The sequence below is a fragment of the Bombina bombina genome, chromosome 1, assembly GCF_027579735.1.
Source record: "Bombina bombina isolate aBomBom1 chromosome 1, aBomBom1.pri, whole genome shotgun sequence".
In the NCBI taxonomy this organism is placed as follows: Eukaryota; Metazoa; Chordata; class Amphibia; order Anura; family Bombinatoridae; genus Bombina; species Bombina bombina.
Genome location: NC_069499.1, coordinates 848955803 through 848980687, shown reverse-complemented (window position 1 = coordinate 848980687; position 24885 = coordinate 848955803). Strand labels below are relative to the sequence as shown.

The following is a 24885-nucleotide window of genomic DNA, read 5'->3' as shown; positions in this document are numbered from 1 at the left end:
TAAACTATATTCAATAATAGAACAAGGAATAGCTATCAATGTCTTCACTGAGGAACAGGTCAAAAATATGATACCGGATTATCCATTAGTGCCTATATTCCATCATGTGCCTAAAACACATAAAAATATGACCTCTCCCCCGGGAAGACCTATCATTTCAGGCATTGGCTCTATGTTTGAGCCATTGTCTGAATGGGTCGACTCCATACTCCAGCCTTTGGTTAAAAGCCTTAATAGCTATTTACGAGATTCAACACATCTGTTGAATTGTTTGGAATATGTAGAATGGAACAAGGAGTTCAGATGGGTGGCCATTGATGCCACCTCTCTTTACTCAAGTATACCCCACACGCTAGGATTAAAAGCCATTAGATATTTTTTGGATACAGCCACACGTTATTCTTTAGAATTCAAACTTTTTTTCTGTGAAATCATTGAATTTTTATTAAAACATAATTTTTTTATGTTTAATAATGAATACTATGTGCAGGTTTGTGGCACAGCGATGGGGGCAAAATTTGCCCCCTCGTTTGCCAACCTGTATGTAGCGTGGTGGGAGGATTTATATCTTTACACTCTTTCCAATCCATTTGCAAAGCATATTATTAAGTATATGCGTTTCATAGATGATCTTATATTTATAGTGGAGGATAAACTTGAGTTGAGCACCTTTTTAGAGTATGTTAATACCAATGATTTAAATTTGAGATTCACAGGTGAATTACAACAATATAAAATATGCTTCTTAGATTTAGAACTTACAGGTGATCCAGAAAAAGGTGTAATAATGACTGACACATATCGCAAACCAACGGCTGGAAATACCATACTCCATGCCAAATCATGTCATCCTCCACATCTAATTAGATCAATCCCCAAAGCTCAATATATTAGAATGAGAAGAAACACTAATTGTACTGAGAAATTCAATTTACAATGTACTGATCTTACAAACAGATTAAAGCAAAGGGGATATTCGAATAAGATTCTTAATGAATCTCACGAAAAGATAAAATATAAGACTCAAAGAGAGGTCATTGCAACCAAAAAGAGATCAGATCAAGATTTTAGTAAGGACAAAATTGTCTTTACCACAGAGTATTCGAAACAATTCAATGAAATCACAGCTATTCTTAAGAAACATTTACACATATTAAAAGAAGATGAATCTTTGGGTAACATTTTTCACACTTGTAAATTTGTGTCCAAGAAACCACCGACTCTGGGCACCAGGCTGGTGCCTAGTATGGTAAATACAATAACAAATAAACGGGGGAGTAACTGGATAAGGAAAAAAGGCACATACAAATGTGGCACTAAACCATGCATTACGTGTGAAGTTATTGAAAGAAGTGATACTTTCACCAGTTCAGCAACACATGAAAGATATAATATGGAGTTCTATGCAAATTGTAGGACTGAATTTGTAGTTTATCTAATAGAATGTTCCCTTTGCTCCCTACAATATATTGGTCAAACGACCAGAGAGCTCCGATCACGTATCAGAGAACATATTAGGGACACTAAAAACTATAATAAAGACTCGGCGGTAGCAGTTCATTTTAATCAAACACATATGACCCACATAGCACATATTACTGTTAAAGTTATTGACAAAATTCAGTCACCCACTAGAGGGGGCAACAAACAAAAATTGTTGCTCAAACGTGAATTATTTTGGATTTACAAACTTAAAACGATAGTACCACAGGGTCTAAATAGAGAATGGGACATGTCCTATTATGTGGAGTAATTAATTATTTATATATATTCTTTTTGTCTATTTATTAAGGGTCAACTTAATTTACTATGCAGAAACTTTAACAAAGTCTTTTGAATAATAGTGCATATAGTAATTTACTTTTACCATATATTGGATCTTAAGTTCTCATTCAGTTCAATTTAAATATTATATACTTGGTTTGTATAAGCATGAATAAACAATGGGATATATTTAGGTCCATAAATAGGAGCATATGAATATAGTCCCCTATTTCTTGATACAATTCCCTTTATATCTATTATAGGTATTTATCACAAAATAATAAACATATTTTAGGCTATAGGAGGTGACTTATAATTAGTATCCACAAAGACATAAGGTTACAAGGTTATAACATAGTGCTGAAGTTGTTGTTTTATGTGTACTTACATACCATATATAAACTATATATCTTATTAAGTAATTCAGCATATACATATATGTACATACATTTTTTCAAACACAATATACTTTTCTGTGTTTATGGTAAGTGCTAGGTGAGGGTAAGCAGTTTTAACACTACTTTGATACAGGTGTTTCTAAAGCTTTTCCATCATTGGGTACTTCCCCTTTAAATAGCAGGGGTTGTACTAACATATCTCACTCCTATGATTAAGTGCCGAGCATAGGCACGAAACATGTAAGGAGGGTTATCACCTGCTACCCTTTGTATTCTTTGCCAATTGGCTTTTTTAAGACATGTGAAATAAAGTATTTGAATTTTAAATTACTTTTTACTCTGCTTGTTGCTGCCGCATTTTTTCGTTTTTCTGATATCCCTATGTACCCCTAATCTGCTGCCCCTAACACCGCCAAACCCTATATTATATTTATTAACCCCTAATCTGCCGCCCCCAACGTTGCCTCCACCTACCTACAATTATTAACCCCTAATCTGCCGACCGGACCTCACCGCCACTATAATAAATGTATTAACCCCTAATCCGCCTCACTCCCGCCTCAATAACCCTATAATAAATAGTATTAACCCCTAATCTGCCCTCCCTAACATCGCCGACACCTAACTTCAAGTATTAACCCCTAATCTGCCGACCGGACCTCACCGCTACTCTAATACATTTTTTAACCCCTAAAGCTAATTCTAACCCTAACCCTAACACCCCCCTAAGTTAAATATAATTTTTATCTAACGAAATAAATTAACTCTTATTAAATAAATTATTCCTATTTAAAGCTAAATACTTACCTGTAAAATAAACCCTAATATAATATAAATTATAATTATATTGTAGCTATTTTAGGATTAATATTTATTTTACAGGCAACTTTGTAATTATTTTAACAAGGTACAATAGCTATTAAATAGTTAATAACTATTTAATAGCTACCTAGTTAAAATAATTACAAAATTACCTGTAAAATAAATCCTAACCTAAGTTACAATTAAACCTAACACTACACTATCAATAAATTAATTAAATAAAATACCTACAATTATCTACAATTAAACCTAACACTACATTATCAATAAATTAATTACATAAAATACCTACAAATAAATACAATTAAATAAACTAACTAAAGTACAAAAAATAAAAAAGAACTAAGTTACAAAAAATAAAAAAATATTTACAAACATTAGAAAAATATTACAACAATTTTAAACTAATTTCACCTACTCTAAGCCCCCTAATAAAATAACAAATACCCCAAAAATAAAAAATGCCCTACCCTATTCTAAAATTAAAATTGAAAAGTTTTTTTACCTTACCAGCCCTTAAAAGGGCCCTTTGCGGGGCATGCCCCAAAGAATTCAGCTCTTTTGCCTGTAAAAAAAAACAACCATACAATACCCCCCCCCAACATTACAACCCACCACCCACATACCCCTAATCTAACCCAAACCCCCCTTAAATAAACCTAACACTAAGCCCCTGAAGATCTCCCTACCTTGTCTTCACCACACCGGGTCCCGATCTGTCCAGAAGAGCCTCCGATGTCTTGATCCAAGCCCAAGTGGGGGGCTGAAGACATCCATCCTCCGGCTGAAGTCTTGATCCAAGCGGGCAGAAGAGGACATCCGGACCGGCAAACATCTTCATCCAAGCCGCATCTTCTATGTTCTTCCATCCGATGATGACCGGCTGATCTTCAAGACCTCCAGCGCGGATCCATCCTCTTCTTCTGACGTCCTAAAACAGAATGAAGGTTCCTTTAAGGGACGTCATCCAAGATGGCGTCCCTCGAATTCCGATTGGCTGATAGGATTCTATCAGCCAATCGGAATTAAGGTAGGAAAATTCTGATTGGCTGATGGAATCAGCCAATCAGATTCAAGTTCAATCCGATTGGCTGATCCAATCAGCCAATCAGATTGAGCTCGCATTCTATTGGCTGTTCCGATCAGCCAATAGAATGTGAGCTCAAAATGATTGGCTGATCCAATCAGCCAATCGGATTGAACTTGAATCTGATTGGCTGATTCCATCAGCCAATCAGAATTTTCCTACCTTAATTCCGATTGGCTGATAGAATCCTATCAGCCAATCGGAATTCGAGGGACGCCATCTTGGATGACATCCCTTAAAGGAACCTTCATTCATCGTCTAGTCGTCGGAAGAAGAGGATGGATCCACGCTGGAGGTCTTGAAGATCAGCCGGTCGTCATCGGATGGAAGAACATAGAAGATGCGGCTTGGATGAAGATGTTTGCCAGTCCGGATGTCCTCTTCTGCCCGCTTGGATCAAGACTTCAGCCGGAGGATGGATGTCTTCAGCCACCCGCTTGGGCTTGGATCAAGACATCGGAGGCTCTTCTGGACAGATCGGGACCCGGTGTGGTGAAGACAAGGTAGGGAGATCTTCAGGGGCTTAGTGTTAGGTTTATTTAAGGGGGGTTTGGGTTAGATTAGGGGTATGTGGGTGGTGGGTTGTAATGTTGGGGGGGTATTGTATGTTTTTTTTTTACAGGCAAAAGAGCTGAATTCTTTGGGGCATGCCCCGCAAAGGGCCCTTTTAAGGGCTGGTAAGGTAAAAGAGCTTTTCTATTTTAATTTTAGAATAGGGTAGGGCATTTTTTTATTTTGGGGGTCTTTGTTATTTTATTAGGGGGCTTAGAGTAGGTGTAATTAGTTTAAAATTGTTGTAATATTTTTCTAATGTTTGTAAATATTTTTTTATTTTTTGTAACTTAGTTCTTTTTTATTTTTTGTACTTTAGTTAGTTTATTTAATTGTATTTATTTGTAGGTATTGTATTTAATTAATTTATTGCTAGTGTAGTGTTAGGTTTAATTGTAACTTAGGTTAGGATTTATTTTACAGGTAATTTTGTAATTATTTTAACTAGGTAGCTATTAAATAGTTATTAACTATTTAATAGCTATTGTACCTGGTTAAAATAAATACAAAGTTGCCTGTAAAATAAATATAAATCCTAAAATAGCTACAATATAATTATAATTTATATTGTAGCTATATTAGGGTTTATTTTACAGGTAAGTATTTAGCTTTAAATAGGAATAATTTATTTAATAAGAGTTAATTTATTTAGTTAGAATAAAATTATATTTAACTTAGGGGGGTGTTAGGGTTATGGTTAGACTTAGCTTTAGGGGTTAATACATTTATTAGAGTAGCGGCGAGGTCCGGTCGGCAGATTAGGGGTTAATAATTGTAGGTAGCTGGTGGCGGCGACGTTGTGGGTGGCAGATTAGAGGTTAATAAATATAATATAGGGGTCGGCGGTGTTCGGGGCAGCAGATTAGGGGTACATAACTATAATGTAGGTTGCGGCGGTGTACGGAGTGGCAGATTAGGGGTTAATAATATAATGCAGGTGTCAGCGATAGCGGGGGTGGCAGATTAGGGGTTAATAAGTGTAAGGCTAGGGGTGTTTAGACTCGGGGTACATGTTAGGGTGTTAGGTGCAGACTTAGGAAGTGTTTCCCCATAGGAAACAATGAGGCTGCGTTAGGAGCTGAACGCTGCTTTTTTGCAGGTGTTAGGTTTTTTTTCAGCTCAAACTGTCCCATTGTTTCCTATGGGGGAATCATGCACAAGCACGTTTTTGAAGATGGCCGCGTCCGTAAGCACCGCTGGTATCGAGAGTTGCAGTGGCTGTAAATTATGCTCTACGCTCCTTTTTTGGAGCCTAACGCACTGAAAACGCAGCCATTCTGTGAACTCTAAATACCAGCGGTATTTAAAAGGTGCGGCCAAAAAAAAGCATGCGTAGCTAACGCACCCCTTCTAACGCAAAACTCCAAATCTATGCCACTGTGTTTTATAAATGTAATATTCAAATTCAAATATGACATTCGATTCGAATGTGATATTCGATTTGAATGTGACATTCAAAATAGTGTTTCTAGTCTACAATTGTGTTTTATAAATGTGATATTCGAATGTCACATTTGAATTCGAATGTGACATTCTAAAACTGTAAATAACATTTGAAAATCGAATTTTTAAGAATATTCATTCTTATCAACATTCTATTATGTAAATCGAATTTCTACAATAACATTCGTTCTAACATTCGAATTCGGATATAAACACATTCGCCCATCCCTAGTATTAATACTGATACAGAACAAGCTGAGTTATTGATTTTTGAGCCATATTTAACTGTAGAAACAGTATTGTGTTTACACAGTTAGAAAGGCTGAAAACATATTTTTATATATATATATATATATATATATATATATATATATATATATATATTGCATAAAATCTCATACTTGAGCACATCTGGGGAGCTCTAACACATCACAGAGTTATTTATTAATAAGATATAAACTACATATTTCAGACCGAATGTAACTGGCAGTGAAACGTTTAAATAAACAAGGTTAATTAAAATGTAAACAATTTCAGCTTTCAATGTGTTCGTTAGGAACCAACATTTTTTAGTATTAACAGTGTGTAATTAAAGTTAAGTTCTACATTCACAGTATATACCACAGAAAAAAACCAATGCTCTGGAAACAGCACACAGCAAGATAAATCCTCTGCTGTGTTGAGAATGCATCAAATGTTAATAAGGGAAACATTAAAGAGAAACAAAAAAGCCAGCTTTTCTGAAATGCATATAGATTTTTTTTTTTTTAAGATTTGGATTCTACAAAACTTTCTTATTACTATCATCATTATTATTATTTAATATCAATAACTTTATTTGTATTGCACATTCTGCAGCACTGTTACTAATTATTATCATTATAACTTTATTTGTTTTGTACCGATTCTGCAGCGCTATTACTTATTACTATCATTATTATTATTTAATATCAATAACTTTATTTGTACTGCACAGATTCTGCAGCGCTATTACTTATTAATATAATTATTATTTAATATCAATAACTTTATTTGTATTGCACAGATTCTGCGGCACTGTTACTAATTATTATCATTATAACTTTATTTGTTTTGTACCGATTCTGCAGCTCTATTACTTATTACTTTCATTATTATTATTTAATATCAATAACTTTATTTGTATTGCACAGATTCTGCAGCACTATTACTTATTAATATAGTTATTATTTAATATCAATAACTTTATTTGTATTGTACCAATTCTGCAGCGCTATTACTTATTACTATCATTATTATTATTTAATATCAATAACTTTATTTGCATTAAACCGATTCTGCAGCGCTATTACTTATTAATATAATTATTATTTAATATCAATAACTTCATTTGTATTGCACAGATAATGCAGCACTATTACTTATTACTATCATTATTAATATTTAATATCAATAACTTTATTTGTATTGCACAGATTCTGCAACGCTGAACATGGTTACACTGTGTAAAGACAAAGCATACATAAGAAGACTGAGAGAGAGACTAAGAAGGCCCTGTTCCCTAGAGCAGTGATTTTTAACCTTTTTTTGCCGTGGCACCCTTTTTTCATTAAAAAATGTTGCCTGTGGCACACCACCATGCCAAAATGTAAAAAAAATCACGCATTGTAGCCTAATACAGCATATATATATATATACACATACACACAAACACACACATACTGTATGTATTGTGCTGTTATGCCATGCCTCCTACAAACTACCCCTGCTCTGGGAATAAAAAAACAAGCAAAGTTAAAAAAATATGTCACACTGTTGTCAGTCTGCCGTGGCACACCTGAGGATCTCTCACGGCACACTGGTTGAAAAACACTGCCCTAGAGAGCATACAGTCTACTTTATATACTACACTAAAAGATAGACTTTGCTTTACCATTCCCTTTATTATAAATTTACAACTTCCACACCAAAACCCAAACACCATTCTTTTAGGCATTGCTACTCTCCTCTACATGCCCTTAGAGGGACATTAAACACATTTTTTATTTCAGAATTCAGATACATCATACAATTTTAAACATCTTTCCATTGCAATTCTACTATCAAATGTGCTTAATTCTCTTAGTATCCTTTGTTGAAGGGATGAACCACTTGGAGACAAGTGAATACAACAGAAAAGCCAAGAGGTATATATATATATATATATATATATATATATATATATATATATATATATATATATATTTATATATATATATATATATATATATATATATACAGCCACCAATCAGCAGCTAACTCATAGTAGTGAATTGCCCTTCCTGAGCCTACCTAGGTATGATTTTAAACAAAGGATATCAAGAGCTGAGCAAATTAAACAAGAGAAGAATAATGGAAAGTTTTGTAAAATGTTATGCTGTATCTGAATCAATAAAGAAAAAAAAATGTAGATTTATGTCCCATTGATGTGGTCCTAATGGTGTTCACTCCACATTATTTAGCTGTTTTCCTCTGGACAAAAATAAAAAAAAATAAAGTGTTGTGTTTTGAATTGTCTGCTTTCTAAAATACGCCATTTTATATCTTTAGAATGCCTACCATACAAAAATATGTCTATTTTCAATGGATATGTCCTTAGGCTACAAAAAAAAAATCAGTATTTTCTACTAAAATTAGTTTTAAATTCTGTTTACAGATCTTTTGCAATGCAGTGCTTCACTAAAGATATATAGGGGCCAATTTATCATCGGTCTGTCAACATGATCCGATTAGCGGATCATGTCCGACAGACATAGATGTTCTGTTGAACTGCTTGTGCAATGCCGCCCCCTGCAGATTCGCAGCTGCTAGCAGGGGTGTCAATCAGCCCGATCGTATAGGATCGGGCGGATTGATGTCCGCAGGCGGACCAGTTATGGAGCAGCGGTCTTAAGACCGCTGCTTCATAACTGCTGTTTCCGGCGAGCCTGAAACAGGGGCATCAAGATCCATTCGGAGCTTGATAATTTGGCCCCATAGTATGAACATAAGAAAATTACTTTAAAGGGACAGCAAACCCTTTGTAAATACATTTCTAGCAGTCTTTAAATAAATATACATATCAGCAGAGTATGAATATTAGCAGAACAGATTAACACCTTGTGTTTTCAGCAACTGGATTTCAGTGGTCGACTCCACTCACCACTTTATTTATTTGGAGGAACCAAACAGGAATTGCATCTGAACAAGACAGGGCTTACCACTGTGACTGTGTTAATAAAATATCCATTGTTTGCCTTCAAGATAAATTATTAAATAACAAACTACTGCAATTTAGGGGGAAATATGTGACAAGATGAGGCTTTTGAAGCCTGTCGTGTGCTCTTTCAGTTTTCAGGAACTGAAAATTTAAAAATTGACAGTTTACCCCCAAAAATGTCCCTCCTTCCGGAGTATATTGAACTGTTTACAAGTAGATTGTTTACCCTTATTTCTGCATTTGAAATAGCTGATTTAGCATGTGGTATCCCCACATATACAGGCTATTGACAGGCTAAGTAACCACAGCCAGCAGAAGAAATTACACTTCCGGTGTGGTGTAGAAGAGATCACTAATATAATTATAGTTTTTCATTGTTCTCTCTAACTATTGAGCTTTGGTTAACAAACAGATATAAGATAAGGAAGCAAGTGTGTGTACACAAAGTGATAACATAATGAGTTCTTCTAATAAAGCACAAAACCAGCAATTTCATGTACACAAATAAACCTGAAAATGCAATTTGCCATACATTCTATACTTTGCAGCTGGTATAACAAGTCATTGGAAATACATTAAGGGGAAAACAATTTTACAGCATACTGTCTCTTTAACCCCTTAATGACCAAGGATGTACCAGGTATGTCCTGCAAAAATTGTCAGTTAGGGACAATGGATGTACCTGGTACGTCCTCAGTCTAATTGAGCACTGGAAGCGATTGCGATCGCTTTTAGCAGCTCTCAGGGTATTGCACTGATGCCTCGATATTGAGGCATCCTGCAATACCTTTTTTTAGGTATCCGATGCAGAGGGAGCCACTCTGTGGCCCTCTCTGCATCGGCCAGCGATGGTGCTGATCCTTGGTGGCATGGGAGGGATATGAGGGAGGTGGGGGGCGGCCCATCGCTGGATCAGATCATCAGAGTTCCGGTAGTGCACGGCAGTGGGGGGTGTGTGCGAGGAGGCGGGTGCGAGCGTGATGGGCGGGAGCATGCACACGCCTGCTACACAAGTGCACAGAATCCCTGTCAAGGAGGGAGAGGGATGGAGAGGGAGGGAATAAGTGTTGGGGAAAGGGATCTGGGAGGGGAAGGGGGTTACATAAAAATGGGGTTGTTTGGTTTTTTATAAAAAAAACAGCAATTTTTTTAGCAAACTGGGTACTGGCAGACAGCTGCTAGTACTCAATATGGCCGCAAATAGGTAGAGGGGAGAGGGTTAGAGGACTGTTTGGGTGGATCAGGGAGGTTGGGGGCTAAGGGGGGACCCTATACTGCAGAATATACATTTAAAACATTTAAATATATATATATATATATATATATATATATATATATATATATATATATATATATATATATATATATATATATATAAAAAGCCTTTTATTTTTGTACTGGCAGACTTTCTGCTAGTACTTAAGATGGCTGTGACAATTGTGAGGTGGGGGAGGGAAGAGAGCTGTTTGAGGGGGGTCAGGGAGGGATCAGGGGGTGGGATATGTCAGGAGGCTGATCTCTACACTAAAGCTAAAATTAACCCTACAAGCTAACTAAGTAACCCCTTCACTGCTGGGCATAATACAAGTGTGATGCACAGCGGCATTTAGGGGCCTACTAATTACCAAAAAGCAATGCCAAAGCCATTTATGTCTGCTATTTCTGAACAAAAGGGACCCCAGAGAAGCATTTACAACCATTTGCGCCATAATTGCACAAGCTGTTTGTAAATAATTTTAGTGAGAAGCCTAAAATTGTGAAAAAGTTAACTATTTTTTTTATTTCATTGCATTTGGCAGTGAAATGGTGGCATGAAATATAACAAAATGGGCCTAGATCAATACTTTGGGTTGTCTACAGCTACCTAATTAACCCCTTCACTGCTGGGCATAATACACGTGTGGTGCGCAGCGGAATTTAGCGGGCTTCTAATTACCAAAAAGCAATGCCAAAACCATATATGTCTGCTATTTCTGAACAAAGGGGATCCCAGAGAAGCATTTACAACCATTAGTGCCATAATTGCACAAGCTGTTTGTAATTAATTTCAGTGAGAAACCTAAAGTTTGTAAAACAGTTTGTGAAAAAGTAAACGATTTGTTTTATTTGATTGCATTTGGCGGTGAAATGGTGGCATGAAATATACCAAAATGGGCCTAGATCAATACTTTGGGTTGTCTACTAAAAAAAAAATATATATATATATATACATGTCAAGGGTTATTCAGGGATTCCTGACAGATATCAGTGTTACAATGTAACTATTGCTAATTTTTAAAAAAATTGTTTAGAAATAGCAAAGTGCTACTTGTACTTATTGCCCTATAACTTGCAAAAAAAGCAAAGAACATTTAAACATTGGGTTTTTTTAAACTCAGGACAAAATTTAAAAAATATTTAGCATGGGTGTTTTTTTTTGGTGGTTGTAGATGTGTAACAGATTTTGGGGGTCAATGTTAGAAAAAGTGTGTTTTGTTTTATTTTTTTTATCATATTTTATATTTTTTTATAGTAAATTATAAGATATGATGAAAGTCCATTTAATGGCGAGAAAAACTGTATATAATATGTGTGGGCACAGTAAATGAGTAAGAGGAAAATTACAGCTAAACACAAACACTGCAGAAATGTAAAAATAGCCCTGGTCCTTAATGGTAAGAAAATTGAAAAATGATCTGGTCCTTAAGGAGTTAAAGGGACACAAAGTTTTTTTCTGCATTGGGTAGCACTCATATTAAAAGTTTTTTTGCTTGCGTGTTAACCATACGCACATGAAAACACCCTATTTAAGCCCAATCTGATCGCATATTCCCAAGTGTGCTAAATCGACATGAAAATAAGAATATTTCACATTCCAATGTTCCTCACATAGCAGAATATGTTATTTTTCCATAAATATTTCTATATATATGATGGTATTTTGGTCAAATATATCTCTCTCTCTCTATATATATATATATATATATATATATATTTATATTTAGAAATACTTAGAACATTGGAATGTAAAATATGTATAGTAAATACATAGTTAAAACTTTTATTATTTTATTATTGCATAAATATGATTTTACATGTTTTCATCTACTTGACAGCAAAGGGCTCCAATGCTCATTTATATATGTCTTTATGAGTATACATATGTCTGTATGTGTATATATGTCTATTAAATACATAAACACACATAAACACACCCATATATTTATATATATATATATCTATCTATATATATATATCTATCTATATATATATCTATCTATATATATATCTATCTATCTATCTATATATATATATATATACACACACATCTACATCTTTATACCTGTATATGTATGTATCTCTATGTTAAAGCCCTTTGCCTGGCTTTTTTTTTCTAAAACATGATCCTCATATCTTTGAGCCCTTATAACATTTTTGTGAAATATTTTTTAAAATCATTTCTATTAGATAGTGTTATTATGTAACTAACTATACTTTTTTATGTGTTTTGTGCAGCATTTTTTGTTTTGCAAAACAGTTAACCAGAGCTCTAAGGACGCAGTAATCATTCTAGTGTAAATCGTGAAGGTCTTACGAGTTCACGTTTATTTTCAACTCGTAATATGAGCTCTAAAGCAGACGAGTAAAAACACCCACAATAAACCCCTTTTTGCTTGCGTGTAACTGTTAGTGCGCCACTCGTAATCTGGCCCTTAGTGTTTAATGTCCCTTTAAATGATAGAAAAAAAAACAAAGTAAATAATGAAAGTATACTACAAAGTTGTCTTACTATGCATAATTACACATTTTATACTACGATCTGAAAGCATCTTCTGTCCATTTAATATATAATATTTCCATTTAGAACAGGGGTGGCCCTATGTACTAGTTTTTGTGGCCCCAGGAAAAAACAAAAATAAAAATTTGTGCTTTGGGTGGCCAAAACTCAAAAGAACCCCCTAAAGGGGAGAACAAAAAGATAGAGGGCACCCAGTGCAAACATACATAAATCCCCTGTGCCACTGAACATTTATAGCAAGTATATTATTATTTGTGTGTTTAATAATCATAGATAAATATGTGGCCCTTAATCCTTCTAAAATATTGACTTGTGGCCCCCCATGTTATAGGAAGTTGGTCATCCCTGGTTTAGACTATAAATAAAAACCTACTGAGCAGCAGTTACCTCCAGGATATAATAAAATTAAAAAACAAACAAACAACAAAAATAACCATCTTTAACCTTTTCACACTGTTAGGACCTTCCATGCTGTCCTAAGTGTGCTGGGCTTGGTGCTCCCAGAATGGGATCGGGTCATGGTGGGTGTGCCTAGCGTCATAGGGACACACCCCTGACCCAATCCCATCATTGAAATCTTGCGATCGCATGCACAACCTCGGGATTTAAATTTGTTTACATCGGAACATTGTTCCGATGTAGACAAATTAACTCTCTCATCAAAGAGTTAAAGAAAAGGAAAGCTAAGTTGTTTTATATGCCTGTCGATTCATAACAAACAGCTTTATCATAACTGTACTGGATGAGAATTTCTTGTAATTCTTCAGTACAATCATTTCTTTGAAAGAGTTAATTCCTGATAAAACCAGATCGTTGTAGCTCCTCAGAATAACTTTCTGGATGCAGATCAGAAGGAAGTAAAATAGAATTATAAATAATTAGGAAAAGAAACATTTTAAGAAGTGTTTGTTGTATTTGCCAGTTTCAGCCCTCCAAAAACATCAAAGAATTTCCTCATATGACTAAAAATAGATTTGTGATTTTAGAACAGAAGAATCTGTCCAGAACAATGCAAGGTGCAGTCCTTGTTAGTATTACACAGCACCACTTGTCCTAATACAAAGACACTGACCTTATAAATAGAAGAGTAAGACAATACTGCACTAAAGTGACGTGATACATAAGGTATGATCTAATAAATGAAGTGATTGGTCCAACAGGAAACAGATACTGAGTAAAATCAAGGCTCCTCTTTCATAAACAAAGTTTGAGAATAAAAAAGATGAAATATGTCTGTTCTAACTCTACAACAACATATTGTAACATAAGAAACAGGTAGAAAACTGCTTGGGTTAGGAAAAGGTTTGGATTTTGGAATATTTGCATCTGTAAAATGGGACACTTTGGAGAGGGGATACTAAGGGGTCCATTTATCATTGTGCGGACATACATGATCTGCTATAGCGAACCATGTCTGCCGCACATCTATAAATGCAGACAGCATATGCTGTCAGCATTTATCATTGCACCAACAGTTCTTGTAAACTGCTGGTGCAATACCACCCCCTGCAGATTCGCGGCCATGCCCGCTAGCAGGGGGTGTCAATCAACCCAATATTATTCAATCGGGTTGATTTCTTTCAGCCGCCTCAAAACAGGGGGACAGGTTATGGAGCAGCGGTCTTTAGACCGCTGCTTCATAACTTGTGTTTCTGGCGAGCCTTCACGGGGCATCAAGCTCCGTCCGTAACTTGATAAATAGACCTATATGTGTAAACAACAATATCATGTCATTTAGGCAATATTTTTATAATACAGTTTATACATGTAACCTAAAATGTTGTACACATAGTACCATCAGAAAGATAGTACAGTACTTTAGTCAATAATATTTGCTGTTTTTAATAAATATAGACTATTATTTGCATTTTAGAACACAGAAAAAAACAAAAACAAAGATACCGGCAGATTGTGACTTACAGGCCAGGAAAGAGATTTTTTTTTTTTTTTAAATATTAATTAAAAAGTTTGGATTTCAGAATAAATTTGGATTTTGGAATTCCTGATTAGGGGATTTGTATCTGTACAATGTACCATTAAATACAGTAGAGTTGCATAATTATGAAATGCATATAAAAAAAACAATGAAGTAGCATATAAGTAGTAGATTTTTTTTTCTTGCAAATTTCGAAGTTAAAGTAATTGTAAATCCGAACGTTTGTGAAATGCTAGGATTTACCATTTGAACAAATAAAGGGAACTTTCAGTCATGAAGTAGAAAATACTTCATGCTGAAAGTTCCTTTATTTGTTGGAAGCGTTCGCCACACTGAGCTCCTCAGGCAGCCCGCACGACTATCATGTGACAGACAGCCATCAGCCAATCACAAAATGCATATAGTATATACTGTGCACTATTGCAAATGCTTAGAAGTTGCTGGTGCCACAGAAAATGTGCATTTAAAAAGAATGTGAACATTTTGATAATTGAAGCAAATTAGAAAGCGTGTGCTCTATATGAAATATGAAAGTTGAATCCTTTTTAAATATTTCAAAACAAAAACAGTAGCAGCAAGCCTTCATTCAATAAAAGCTGTCTGTGAAACTAATATCTGGCAGAGAAAAACCCACAGCTATCTTGCAACCCTTCACTTTGTGCTGTAAGTTCCACTGTCAAAGATATTGGTATATGTATTAATATGCATATAACTAAGAATGTATACCGACATTTAAAGGGACAATGAAGTCAAAATAAACTTTCATGATTCAGATATGGCATGCAATTTTCTAAATTATTTTTATCATCAAATTTGCTTTGTTAGCTTGGTATTCTTTGTTGAAAGCTACCGTCCCTTTAATATAAAAGATGTGTGTCTGGGTGTATTTGTAACAAAAGTCAAACGGCTAGATTACAAGTTTTGTGGTAAGCTGAAAAAGCAGCGTTTTTGGAACAGCCAATAGAATGCGATCTCAATCCTATTGGCTGATTGGATCAGCCAATAGCATTGAAGTTCAATCCTATTAGCTGATACAATCAGCCAATAGGATTTTTGCTACCTTAATTCCGATTGGCTGATAGAATTCAGCCAATCAGAATCTAAGGGACGCCATCTTGGATGACGTCATTTAAAGGAACCTTCATTCGTCGTTAGTCTGTTGGAAGAAGAGGATGCTCCACGTCGGATGTATTGAAGATGGACCCGCTCCGTGCCGGATGGATGAAGATAGAAGATGCCGTCTGGATGAAGACTTCTGCCCATCTGGAGGACCACTTCTGCCCGTCTGGAGGACCACTTCTGCCGGCTTCATTGAGGACATCTTGCCATTTGGATGAAGACTTCTCCCAGTAAGTGAATCTTTGGGGGTTAGCGTTAGGATTTTTAAATATCTTGTAATTTGTTTTTTTATTTTCTGTAATTTAGTGTTTGTTTGTTTTGTGATTTAGCTAATTTAATTTAATTTATTTAATTGTATTTAATGTAGGGAATTGATTTAATTGTAGTGTAGTGTTAGGTGTTAGTGTAACTTAGGTTAGGTTTTATTTTACAAGTAAATTTGTATTTATTTTAGCTAGGTAGTTATTAAATAGTTAATAACTATTTAATAACTATTCTACCTAGTTAAAATAAATACAAACTTGCCTGTAAAATAAAAATAAACCCTAAGCTAGCTACAATGTAACTATTAGTTATATTGTAGCTAGTTTAGGGTTTATTTTATAGGTAAATATTCCGTTTTAAATTGGAATTATTTAGGTAATAATTGTAGGTTTTATTTATATTTATTTTAATTATATTTGTTAGGGGGTGTTAGGGTTAGACTTAGGTTTAGTGGTTAATAAATTTAGAATAGTGGCGGCGATGTTGGGGGCGGCAGATTAGGGGTTAATAAGTTTAGGTAGGTTGCGGCGACATTGGGGGCGGGAGATTAGGGGTTAATAAATATAATGTAGGTGTCGGCGATGTTGGGGGCAGCAGATTAGGGGTTAATAAGTATAATGTAGGTGTCGGCGATGTCCGGAGCGGCAGATTAGGGGTTAATAAATATAATGAAGGTGTTGGCGATGTCGGGGATGGCAGATTAGGGGTTAATAAGTGTAAGATTAGGGGTGTTTAGACTCGGGGTTCGTGTTAGGTGTAAACATAAAATGTGTTTCCCCATAGGAATCAATGGGGCTGCGTTACAGAGTTTTACACTGCTTTTTGGCAGGTGTTAGACTTTTTCTCAGTCGGCTCTCCCCATTGATGTCTATGGGGAAATCGCGCACGAGCACGTACAAACAGCTCACCGCTCACTTAAGCAGCGCTGGTATTGGAGTGCGGTATGGAGTACAAGTTTGCTCTACGCTCACTTCTTGTCTTTTAACGCTGGGTTTGTAAAAACCCGTAATACCAGCGCTGCAGGAAAGTGAGCGGTGATAAAGAACTGCACGTTAGCACCGCACAGCTCATAACGCAAAACTCGTAATCTGGCCAAAAGAAAGTAACTTGCTTTTATTTGAGTGTTTGAGCAGAAAATTAATGTGTTTCTTCATTAGTAAGAGCACAAAATCCAAGGTCGGTTTGGATCAGTGGCTCCATGAACAGCGCTAATATGATTGCTATATGTGGAATTCCATAATAACAACAAAGTATGTATGTTTTCCTAACTATGTATATGTGTTCACCACAAAAGATTATGGTGTTGATCACAATGCTTGAGGAAAGCTTCTGAAAATATTTAGTTAATTTTGTAGAAAAACCAGATACACTTTTCAAAATGTTTGACCAACACCATTCTGACATTTTACTTCAGTAACATTACTGTAGAACTTCTTACCTTCAAGACAAAAATGTTCATTTTCTATATTATCTTTGCAAAGATCTGATGGGTCCTGTGAAGATACAAAAAAAAAAACTGTTTAGTTACAAACAGTAAACTCACTTTGAAGCATATTAGAGAGTAGTCAAGCACATGACATAAGGGGGCCTATTTATTTAGTTCCGTATGGAAAAACCGCTGCCTGCTCTGAGGCGGCGGACAGACATCGCCGAAAATCAACCCGATCCAATACGATTGGATTGATTGACACCCCCTGCTAGCAGCCTATTAGTGTGCTAGCAGCCTATTATCGATGTGCAGTGGACATGATCCGCAATATCGGATCATATCCGCTCGCATTATGATAAATAGGCCCCAAGTTCTCAGCTGCTAAGGATCTTGGGAACAAGGCAGCTGTATTTAGATTGGAGAGTGCAGCCACTTACAGTTTTTTATATTTCAGATAGTTAAAATGCACTGTAGAAAAATAAAACAAACTGCAAAACTTGAAATGTACATTAGTGAAGGGCTTGACAAATCCAGGAGCCAGTGAACCACTCGCTCATAGAATTTTACACCTTGCTCCAAACTTTTTGGGGTATTCACCATAAAGATATATATAAATACACATTCTTACTGGCTCCTACATTTTAAACATATTTGTCAACCCCTGCATTTGTGCATTTTAATTTGGATTAGAAGCAATATAATTTATTAAGCAAAAATACTTTGCCTAAAAGCTATGTCAGTCTTATTGATTCCCTTGATAATGCATAAGACCTAAAGAGCACAGGACCACAAGAGACTTGCACATCCTTTAAAGGACCAGTAAACACAGTAGATTTGCGTAATCAACAAAAGCAAGATAACAAGACAATGCAATAGCACTTAGTATGAACTTCAAATGAGTAGTAGATTTTTTTCTGACAATTTTAAAAGTTATGTCTATTTCCACCCCCTGTACTATGTGATAGCCATCAGCCAATCACAAATGCATACACGTACCATGTGATAGCCATCAGCCAATCACAAATGCATACACGTACCATGTGACAGCCATCAGCTAATCACAAATGCATACACATTTATTATGTGAATTCTTGCACATGCTCAGTAGGAGCTGGTGACTCAAAAAGTTTAAATATAAAAATACTGTGCACATTTTGTTAATGGAAGTAAATTGGAAAGTTGTTTAAAATTGCATGCTCTATCTAAATAATGAAAGTTACATTTTCACTTGAGTGTCCCTTTAACTGTTCAAGCATTCTCAGTAAGAAGGTGGTGACACTAACAGCATTGGGACTGACACAATGCATGTTACCTCCTGGGCAGTGAACAGTTGCAAACAGTAAATGCTATTCACATAAATGTGTATGTATAAATGTATGCAAGTTTTGTGCAAATTAAAAGTCATCACTACTGATGTGCATTTAAAGGGCATTAATAATCGAAACATTACATGCGCTAATTCATTAGAGCATGTCATTTTAAGCCTATCGACCCTGCATTTCTGTGTGCTTAACCCCCACGAAAGGTTTAAACACACAGTAGAAGTTCCTTTTGAGACCCGTTGAGCACTGCTGGTCCCAAGCACAAACCGCTGCTAATCAAGCAAGCATTAGTTTCACATCTGAGTTGTATGACTAACGCTGCTGTTTGGATCAGTGGCAGGTCCTGATCGGTACTTCTACTGTGAGTTTAAACACTTTGTAATGGTTAAATACACAGTAGTGTAGGGTCAATAGTCTTAAAATCACATTCTCTAAGAAATGTTTTACTATTATGACCCTTTACATTTTCAGTAGAGTGTCCCTTTTAGACAAATCTTAAAAAACAGACATGGAAGTGATATTTAAACATCAAGGCATCATGCCTCGTCTTAAGCATGCTTAGGGTTGTTATAAATTATTATTATCGGTTATTTGTAGAGCGCCAATAGATTCCGCAGCAAATCAGGAAGTAAAGGGGCTAGGACTAATTTTAAATAATAATTTGTGTATAATTAGATTCCAATAAACTTAGCAGATGTTTCACCATGATATCATTATTATTTTTTTCAACTTTGACCTGAACCTTATAAATATCGGCCATGTCAGTAAAATACCTGCTGGGTGGAAATTCAGATGTTTTTTGGCTGATGGTTTGTTATTGTCTAGTATCATCACATTCATCAAAGTTTACATTCACTTTAGCTAGACATGTGCATTCTTTGTTTCAGGTATCAACGAATGCCAAAAATGGCCGCCACCATTTTTTAGTGGTAGGGATAGTCATTCATTTTTCCCCCCTCTAAATTATGTGAATTATTTTAATGAGCTGGTTCATTGTTTTTGACTATATGGAGAAGTTATCCAGTTTTGTTTTTGTTTTCTAAGTAATTAGTATTTTTTATTTCAGTACAAAAAAAAGAATGTCTGCCACCAATGGCATTCAAGTCTTTTTGGAGCCAGATTTCTTCTATTATATTTTAGATGTGTCACAAAAGTGACATTACTGTCGCATGTTACTGTCTATCAATGCTCTATATTTGCATACAGCCATCTTTTTATTTGCAGATGTTTACCTATTTTTCTGATCCAAATCTGCTCCCTCACCAACGCATTCGGGCTCTTTTTGGAGCCAGGAAACTTCACGTGAAAGTGCAGCACATGAAGATCTGTGCAAATCCAGCAAATAAAAAGATGGCTCTATGCACATATAGAGCACTGATAGATAGTGACATGCGGCAGTAATGTCACTTTTGTGAAACAAAACAAAAAAAAGTAAACCTCTACAAACGTACTTTTAGAGGTGATTTGGGAATTGCCCTTATCCATCACTGAGCAACTTATACCTGAGTTATCAATTGTGCACAGATATTAATTTACTGTTATTGTCAATATAATTTGAAACATGTTTAACTTTACCTTGTAAACGAAAAATGTTTAAAGGGACACACATGGTACCAATTTTTTTCTACATTATGGGGCCTATCTATTAGCTCCGAATGGAGCTTGAGGCCCCGTGTTTCTGGCGAACAGCAGTTATGAAGCAGTGGTTTAAAGAACGCTGCTCCATAATCCTGTCTGCCTGCTCTGATGAGGCGGACAGAGATCGCCACAATTCAACCCGATCGAGTACGATCGGGTTGATTGACACCCCCTGCTGGCGGCCGATTGGCCGCGAGTCTGCAGGGGGCGGCGTTGCCCCAGCAGCTCACAAGAGCTGCTGGTGCAATGCTGAGTATGGAGAGCGTATTGCTCTCCGCATTCAGCGATGTCTGTCGGAACTGATCCGCACTGTCGGATCAGGTCCGACAGACATTTGATAAATAGGCCTCCTTGACTGTAAATCTGATCAACTTATTTTTTTCTCTTTGCTTAAAGATGCTGATCCTAGGGAATCTTAATCTTTAATATTGTCTGCTGTACAAGACTTTGCTTGTTTTAAGTTTTTGTCTGATTTTTTTGTCACTGTTTATGCTACTCTATTAAACAGAGTGCGCAATTTTTGAGTATCATGTCCCTTTAAAGGGACAGTCTAGTATAAATTAAACTTTCATTATTCAGATAGGACTTTTAATTTTAATCAACTTTCCAATTTACTTTCATCATCAAATTTGCTTTTTTTCTCTTGGTATTCTTAGTTTAAACTAAACATAGGTAGGCTTCAATGCTAATTTCTAAGCCTTTGAGGGCTGCCTCTTATCACATGCTTTTTAAATCTCTTTTCAACACAAAGAGACAGAAAGTACACGTGGGCCATATAGATAACACTCTGTTCAGGCACAGGGAGTTATTTAAGATTTAGCACAAACCAATGCCACATTTAAGACAATAGATAATAAACAGTCACAGTCATGTGATCAGGGGGCTGGAAGAAGGTTCCTAGATACAAGGTAATCACAGAGGTAAAAAGTATATTAATATAACTGTGTTGGTTTTGCAAAACTGGGGAATGGGTAATAAAGGGATTATCTATCTTTTAAAACAATAACAATTCTATGGTAGACTGTCCCTTTAATGTTGATCTTGTATTTGCATGATAGAACATTTTTTAAAAGGCGATTCTAATGAAAAAAATACATGCACAAATTTGTTACAAGTTATTTTAGCACCATAGACACTTCAAATCTAGGTGTTTATGTCCCAGTTAAACAAATAAAGTACAGCTCAGGAGACCCTGGTCCCAAGTGGACACTTGTGGAGAATCATCCTTCTACCTGATACTTGTTTGCCACAGGAACCTCCTATTGATTGTTTTCCAGTTAACCTCAGTCAACCTCAGTCAACACAGTAGATTTGCATAATTAACAAATGCAAGATAACAAGACAATGCAATAGCACTTAGTCTGAACTTCAAATGAATAGTAGATTTTTTTCTGACAATTTTACCTTTCCCCCTGTACCATGTGACAGCCATCAGCCAATCATAAATGCATACACGTACCATGCGACAGCCATCAGCCAATCACAAATGCATATACGCTTATTCTGTGAATTTTTGCACATGCTCAGTAGGAGCTGGTGACTCAAAAAGTTTAAATATAAAAAGACTGCACTTTTTTTAGTGGAAGTAAATTGGAAAGTTGTTTAAAATTGCATGCTCTATCTGAATCATGAAAGTTTAATTTTGCTTGAGTGTCCCTTTAAGTAACCCATAGAGTAGCCTCGGTCTGCAATATCTCCCACTTATAAGAATGTCTCAGCCTAATATTTGATCTAGTTTTGGGACTTTGAACATTCGTTCCCTAATGAATTCAAATTGATTAGAAAGATCTTATATAAGTGAGCCCACATACGCTCTTGTATTTACGGTGGTAATAAAGTATCGTAGTGTATAAACTTTACAAACTACTTATGCATTGATTGTATACTTAATGAATGTTTGGATACTACTTTTGCATTCTTTTCTTGCTATTTGAATTAGATAGTATGATTAATTAACCTTTTATAGTTTGGTGCCAGATAAACGGAACTATGTGGGTTTGTTATTCTCACAGATACCAGATTGCCAAGGCTACCCCCCAACCCCTACTGCCCAGCTCACTCCCTTTACAACGGATTTGGTCTTCTCATGGCTTACAGGATCTCCCAGACTCCTAATATTGCTAACCTCCTCACAAAAGAGCTGATCCCTGACCGGGAAAACCCATCTTGGCTGGCCCGGGCTCCTTGAACTGCCAGTCATCCGCATTACCCGGACACCTGCCTAACCCCTCCCCGGCTGGCCGGGCTCCTGAAACTGCCGGCCGGCCGCATCACGCCGGACACCTGCTAACTTTACCCCAGGTCGCTTCAGCTGCCCTTTGCCCCAGAGCTCCATATCTTTACTAGGCTGTAACTCCGGTCCCCAGTAACGGATCATGACGCTTTTTGGACTGTGGCATCTGAGGATCAAGAATGGAAGTGCCGCCCCCCGAAACCACGACCTAGTTACTGTGGGGACTCTATGGGACTATGGCTCCTATGGAGGTGCCGGACTGTCTGGAGGGAATGGCGGGAGATCTGGGAGTCAGATAAGACCCTTTCTGTGTGTATATAAGCAGAGTATGTTTCCCACTAAACACAGTTCTTGTTTCACCTGAATACTGATCTTGTCTGGTTATTTGGGTGGGCTCTGGATATAATCACTTTCCAGCTATACAGCTTCAGGCTCCAGGGAGAAAGCAGGACCCTTTGGCTGAGCTATCTAGTCGGGGTAGCCGGTATCTGTCATAGTTATTAACTCACTTTTTCTTTCCGTTATAATTCTATCAAATTATCCTCCCCCGTGCACTGTGTGCCCTGATGTGTATTGGAATAATCAGGACACACAAATAAGTGGATTTAACTGATATATAGGGTGGTGCAGGTCGACTTGTATATATATATATATATATATATATATATATATATATATATGTTATGGCTAAAGTCAGATATTGGGTCATTTTAGGATTACCCGGGTAAAACGGACATTACCCAAGCGGCTGTGGGTAAAGCCCGATGTATGATCATAAATCCCCTCAGGGTGCGGAGTCACTGCATCAAACATATATAGTATATATGTGCACTGTATATATGCACTGTAATTCCCCAATCTTCACTATCTTTTTTGCCTCCGCCTGGGGTGTTCATTCCCCAAGGTTCACTTGGGGTGGATGCCAGAGGATGGGTGGGGCGCCTTCCTTGAACCTCCCTGGTGGAGGCAAAATAAATAGTGTAGATTGGGGGAATTACAGGACTTCAGGCTTCACCCACAGCCGTTTGGGTAATGTCCGGTTTATGGATTTCTTAATTTACCCGTAACACATATATATATAGTTAAATAGATATAAAAAAAATCCAACTGTTTTCTTGACTCTTCCTGGATCTCGCAAGCAATAGATCCCTGCAGCCCTCACACATTTCAATCTTTCCTCCTCTGACAGGGCCTCTACGATCTGTTATTAATCAATTATTCAGAGATTTAAAAAGTGTTCCAAGCCACATATGTCAAAAGCCGGGCCCCAATAGCTCCTTCCTGAAGAACAGAATATGCAGCTAAAATGATAATGGCAGAGACTCAGATTATTGCCAAAACCAAACTTTAGTCACAATTCATTTCTCTCTGCCCCTTTCCCAAATCCCCTCTCTCTCTTCCATGTTTTTCTTCTCAGCTTTTCCATTTCCCATTTACAAGACATTTCCTGTGCTGCGCCTACTCTGTAACATTCCTTTGCTCTCAGACTTCCAAGCAATTTTCAAAGCTTTTCGCATTGCTTTCTTTTTATTCAAAGACGCCTACTGTTACATTTTTAAAGGGACAGTAAACTCATGACATTTCTATCATGCATGTGAAATAATACTATTGAAACAAGTTAAAAAGGTTTATTTTTATTTTGAAACTAACAGGAAGTGCAGACCTGCTTAGTGGGTTTTAAAGGGACACTCAATCAAGATTAAGCTTTCATTATTCAGATAGAGCATGCCATTTTAAACAACTTTCCAATTTACTTCCATTAACAAAATGTGCGCAGTCTTTTTATATTTAAACTTTATTGAGTCACCAGCTCCTACTGAGCATGTGCAAGAATAAGTGTGTATGCATTTTTGAATGGCTGATGGCTGTCACATGGTACGTGT

At 36.4% G+C, this 24885-nt stretch overlaps 1 protein-coding gene across 1 annotated transcript in view; it reads right to left on the bottom strand.

Moving 5' to 3' along the window:
- NKD1 (NKD inhibitor of WNT signaling pathway 1) overlaps nt 1-24885 on the bottom strand; it is a 138378-nt gene that overhangs the window by 48036 nt on the left and 65457 nt on the right. Inside the window, exon 4 of the mRNA XM_053699485.1 lies at nt 17819-17873. Within this exon, the coding sequence (XP_053555460.1) occupies nt 17819-17873 (55 nt within the window). The remainder of the gene's footprint in view (nt 1-17818; nt 17874-24885) is intronic.